General features: G+C 37.0%; 1 protein-coding gene across 1 annotated transcript in view; it reads right to left on the bottom strand.

Annotated features, from left to right (window-relative positions):
* Window positions 1–16: 16 nt before the first annotated feature.
* Window positions 17–5,858, bottom strand: part of LOC106471007 (G-protein coupled receptor 161-like) — a 36,220-nt gene continuing 30,378 nt past the window's right edge. Inside the window, exon 2 of the mRNA XM_022399641.1 lies at window positions 17–4,936. Within this exon, the coding sequence (XP_022255349.1) occupies window positions 3,391–4,911 (1,521 nt within the window). The 5' untranslated portion in view covers window positions 4,912–4,936 and the 3' untranslated portion in view covers window positions 17–3,390. The remainder of the gene's footprint in view (window positions 4,937–5,858) is intronic.

Below are 5,858 nucleotides of genomic sequence, written 5' to 3'. Positions count from 1 at the left end.
TAGCCCTCGTGTAGCTTTGCACGAAATCCATAACAAACAAACAAACCCTCTCCCTAATGTTTCATTTTTTTTTTCGTTATATTGTTTTTCTACCAATATTCCTGCTTCTTTTATGGACGTTTTGTATCATATAAGTAGCTTTCTCCTCTTCATTTTGAAACTTCTAAGGTTAATGTTCGAACAAAGCAGTATAAACTATTTTAGTGCTTTACTTTCATGGCTATCAAAACTCGTTTTAATTACTGTTATCCTCCATTTATGCATGTTGTATGTGAACTTGTTTGTTCGTCAGTGTGAGCTTGTTTGTCTGTCCTCCCACAGTTTTGGAGGTAGCAGAACCTTACTTTGCAGGCCAAGGAACTGTCCTTATCTATGTGGCGTAGCCCCTCTACCGGGGGGGGGGGGGGTCAAAACACCCTCTGAAAGCCACCCCGCAACACGTGAAGGGTATTGCTATTCAGTGACTAGTAATACTATACAATATGTATCTTTCTTTTTTTTAATTTTAAATCTCTAAGTGTAAGTTTTTTTGTTTGTTTTTTGGTCCCCTACTTGAGCTGGCGCTCTCACTTTTTCTAGAGGTGGGGGAGTTCTCGGTTCATGCGTCACTAATATAGCACTCTAAGGAACATATTTGCCTTTCTGGGCAAGTTGACGTTTTACTTTTGTCTGACCTTAATTACTGATTTAAGTTCGCATTACAATGTTTGGCTTACCATGGACCAATACTGAATAGTGACCTTTCAGTGAAGAATAATAGGGGTGGAATTAATCATGTCATTTCATTTAACATATGTTGTAATATAAACGAAATAAGTTATTTAAAAATACTTGAAAAACACTTCTTCATACAGAAAATTATTTTAAAAAAACGTTCTGATTCCAACCCTATAAAATTGAAATGGCTTAAACAGAATAGATGGATTAACACTTAATCAGGCACCCAAGTGGTCAGGATTTCGTCATAAGTCTACTGCAAGTAATGTTCTATACAGATCTTATCAAATCCCGACCTTTCGGAGGTATTCCAAGAATAATAATACTAAAAATACGCCGCAGCTCAAAAGACACGTATTTTATTAGGCCTAACTTAAATGTGTGTTTGACACTTCGTTTACATAGTAAAGTTTTGCCTGGATCGAAAGACAAGTATTTTATTAGGCCTAACTTAAATGTGTGTTTTGATACTTCGTTTACATAGTAAAGTTTTGCCTGGATCGAAAGACATGTATTTTATTAGGCCTAACTTAAATGTGTGTTTTGACACTTCGTTTACATAGTAAAGTTTGCCTGGATCAAAAGACACGTATTTTATTAGGTCTAACTTAAATGTGTGTTTTGACACTTCGTTTACATAGTAAAGTTTTGCCTGAATCAAAAGACACTTATTTTATTAGGCCTAACTTAATTTGTGTCTTTTGACACTCGGTTTACATAGTAAAGTTTTGCCTGTATCTTCTAAGTTTCAAATAATGAATAATTTCCTTTCTATTGAGTTATCTGTTGCTATTAATTCTGTACATGAATTTTCAAAAACAGAGACATAAGTTTGAACATTTCAAATGTCAACACATGTTTGCGTTAGAACTATCTTTCAGTAAATACTTTAGGCTATTTCTTTTCTTTACGCATACATAGCGAAGTCAAGACAAATCACAATAGACAAAAGATGCTAAAATTATATTTCCTAAAGTACCAAGGAAAATAACTGGTTTAATCAAGTGTGAAACACACTGCTTACGAAGAGAATGACAAGCGAAGTATTCCAAACAGAGCTGAAACTAAAACCTCCAGCGCGCGCTGCTCTAGTGCCTACCTTATCCTCTAATGCATAATTTAAGATTAGAATTACAGTTTTTAGATTATCCATTTTTATCGCTTCTGAATGACGATAAACTTTTAGATGGACGAAAAGTGTTTCCTTAAGTTTTTCAAACGATATTGTTCTCAAGTATGTACCACATTCAGTTTGTCAAAAAATAAAAATCTACATATACAAAATATATATCATATAGTCGTGAAAAAAAAACTTGCTAAACGTACAAATATTTGAACTAAATAAAGTATCATCGTATTAGCTTTATAATTCGCTCAATTCCGTACACAGCACCAGAAAGAACACCTCAATAAAAGACGGGAACTTTTCCTGCTAACAAATATTTGGCCTACAGACAAACAATCTTTGTTTTCGGTTTCTAAAATGGCGGAATGTACATCTTTTCTAGGCTTGCGGTGCTGTAGTTTACTCATTGCCATTGTTAGGTTAAAAGGTGAATAGTTACAAATATGATAGGTATCCTGTAGTTGATTACTGTAGTGAGACAATCACATGAATAATACGCGCATACTCATTAGTGGGTAAAACTTTACCTCGAACAGACATGCATCATTAGTGGGTAAAACTGTAACATAAACCACAAACAGACAGCACTGTTTCTTGTCATGCATCATTAGTGGGTAAAAACTGTAGCATAAGCCACGAACAGACAGCACTGTTTCTTGTCATGCATCATTAGTGGATAAAAACTGTAGCATAAGCCACGAACAGAGAGCACTCTTTCTTGTCATGCATCATTAGTGGGTAAAACTGTAGCATAAGCCACGAGCAGACAGCACTGTTTCTTGTCATGCATCATTGGTGGGTAAAACTGTAGCATAAGCCACGAACAGACAGCACTGTTTCTTGTCATGCATCATTGGTGGGTAAAACTGTAGCATAAGCCACGAACAGACAGCACTGTTTCTTGTCATGCATCATTAGTGGGTAAAACTGTAGAATAAGCCACGAACAGACAGCACTGTTTTTTGTCATACATCATTGGTGGGTAAAACTGTAGCATAAGCCACGAACAGACAGCACTGTTTCTTGTCATGCATCATTGGTGGGTAAAACTGTAGCATAAGCCACAAACAGACAGCACTGTTTGTTGTCATACATCATTAGTGGGTAAAACTGTAGCATAGGCCACGAACAGACAGTACTGTTTTTTGTCATATATATATCGTCACTGTTATTCAGATGGTAAAAGAAAACGGTATTTAAACTTCGTGCAACCATTAACAAACTTAAAACGCTTGTTTTCTTTCTGTAGAAACAAATGGTAAAATAACCTAAGTAGTTAAGGCTAAACAAAGTTTACAAAGTGCAATAAGTCTCTTTCTCTCTCTCTTATATAACTAGAATCTATACGCCAAAATCAAACGTCAATATTATAAGATATTTCGATACGAAAATTACATTTGGCCAACAAACATGAACTTCATTAGGGATTATTTCTAAATACATGGTGCTTTACACATTGAAATGTATAAATAGATAAATATATGTATGTACTTTGATATAATAGAGGATAATGTCGAGGGAAATATTCTAAACACAATTAATTATCTTTAGAGACTACTGGAAGATGGAGTGAACAGATAAAACATTAAGGATTTTTCAACTCTTTCAGCTGGTCTGATAGACCTGTGTGGTGTACAGTTCTCATCTCCTTTTGTCTCAGTAATCAATACTTTTTGGTTGATAATCGGAATATCTTTCGGTGGGTAGCACACAAAGTTATCAAAAAGTTCACCTGTGTAGCTCTGGTTCGACTGAGAAAATATTTCTGAATTATTCTTCACGTCTTTGTTCTTCGAGGGGAGAGCTGAGTTACCCACTGAGGGAACCACGATGTGTTCTACAGTGTTTCCAGATGTCAGTTTTAGCACTGCTGTACTGGGCACTTGCTGTGGTTTTCGGTTTCTCACGCTCGGTAAATGAGAAGCATTGCTGGAACACAAAAAAAGTCTTTTGACGTTCTTTCGAACTGCTTTGTTTCGAAAAACATAAATGTATGGATCAATAATAGCTGACGCCACCGCCATTAAACTAACCAATTCTGCAAAGTACGGTGGCATCCAGTTGTCTTCACTAACAAAGCTACTTACAAATAAAACTATGAAGTAAGGACCCCAGCAAAACAGAAAAGAAGTGCTCACTAAGAGTCCAGTTCGAATGGCTTTCCATTCGTCTCCAAACACGGAAGATTGGCTGGTGTTGGAGCTGCGCCGACAAGATTTTGTCTTTGGAACGGAGGGGTTCGAACCCTTGGTCGAAGAATCTGGAATTTGAGCATCAGGGATGATGGTTCCTAGACTGTGCTTTCGCGCCCGCGCATTATTAGCACGAGCAGCTTGAAGCATGGAGAAATAAATCGAACTTATCTTGATGAAAGGAAGCAAGAACCCGGTAGAGGTCAATAGCGCAGCATAAAGTATGTTCACGGAGTCACCTAGAGGACCAGAAAGTACACAGTGATTCCAGGAAGGTTTGAACTTAATTTTCGAGACACCAGTTGCTGTCGGCAAAACTAGAAGAACCGACAAGGACCAGCTTCCAATGATGAGATATACTGTTCTGCGTTTCGTCGTGGAAGAGGTGTATTGTAGAGGGCTGTTCACTGCTCTATTTCTGTCCATAGATATCAAGACCAAAGAAAATGCTGTTTCTAAACCCAGACAAAGTGACATGACTCCGCTCCCTTGACACCAGATGTCACCAAATATCCATCCTTCATGAATAACCGAAATTACTGTGAATGGCAACACGAGCACGGAATGCAACATGTGGGTCACTGACAAATTTAACACAAACCTATTGGAACTGGTACGTAGAAGTGGCTTTTTGTAAAACACGAGCAAAGCAAGACCATTACTAATTGAGCTAGCTGTAAGAATTACCAGCAGACCCGCAACGTGCACTTCTAACGATAAAGATTGGTCTGTAAAGTGCGACGAGTTAGGAAGGTCTGTGAGGTCTTCAGAAAGTTCACTCCAAACTACACCTTGAAACTGAGATACGTTGTTCGTCTGGTGGAGTTCCTTCAACTCCAAAGCATTAGTTCTGTGGTCCTGAAGGATCACAGCCATTCTTCTTCCTTATTCCTCCTGAGTCCTGTTCGTGAGTGTAAAATATTGAATCAGATTAAGACGTGTACACACAAAGTAGAAGATTTATGAATACTCATTTGTTTTACACAAGCCAATTAGAAGAGCTATTAATAAGCATTTATTTTAACAGACCAATGGAAAGACTTATCAATAAACACTTGTTTTACACAAGCCAATTAGAAGAGCTATTAATAAGCATTTATTTTAACAGACCAATGGAAAGACTTATCAATAAACACTTGTTTTACACAAGCCAATTAGAAGAGCCATTAATAAGCATTTATTTTAATTGACCAATGGAAAGACTTATCAATAAACACTTGTTTTACACAAGCCAATTAGAAGAGCTATTAATAAGCATTTATTTTAACAGACCAATGGAAAGACTTATCAATAAACACTTGTTTTACACAAGCCAATTAGAAGAGCCATTAATAAGCATTTATTTTAATTGACCAATGGAAAGACTTATCAATAAACACTTGTTTTACACAAGCCAATTAGAAGAGCTATTAATAAGCATTTATTTTAATTGACCAATGGAAAGACTTATCAATAAACATTTGTTTTATAAAAGCTAATTAGAAGAGCTATTAATAAGCATTTATTTTAACAGACCAATGGAAAGATTTATTAATAAGCATTTGTTTTACACAAGCCAATGAGAAGAACTATTAATAAGCATTTGGCTTACGCTGACCAATGGCAAAATCTGTTACTGAACATTTCTGCACACCTCTATTTTCAGGCCCGGCATGGCCAGGTGGTTAGGGCGCTCGACTCCCAATCTTAGGGTCGCGGGTTCGAATCCCCGTCACACCAAACATGCTCGCCCTTTCAGCCGTGGGGGCGTTATAATGTGACGGTCAATCCAACTATTCGTTGGTAAAAGAGTAACCCAAGAGTTGGTGGTGGGTGGTGATGAC

Source organism: Limulus polyphemus, unplaced genomic scaffold, assembly GCF_000517525.1.
Source record: "Limulus polyphemus unplaced genomic scaffold, Limulus_polyphemus-2.1.2 Scaffold4351, whole genome shotgun sequence".
NCBI lineage: Eukaryota > Metazoa > Arthropoda > Merostomata > Xiphosura > Limulidae > Limulus > Limulus polyphemus.
The sequence above is the reverse complement of the archived record's forward strand: the minus strand, read 5'-3'. Positions and strand labels throughout refer to the sequence as shown.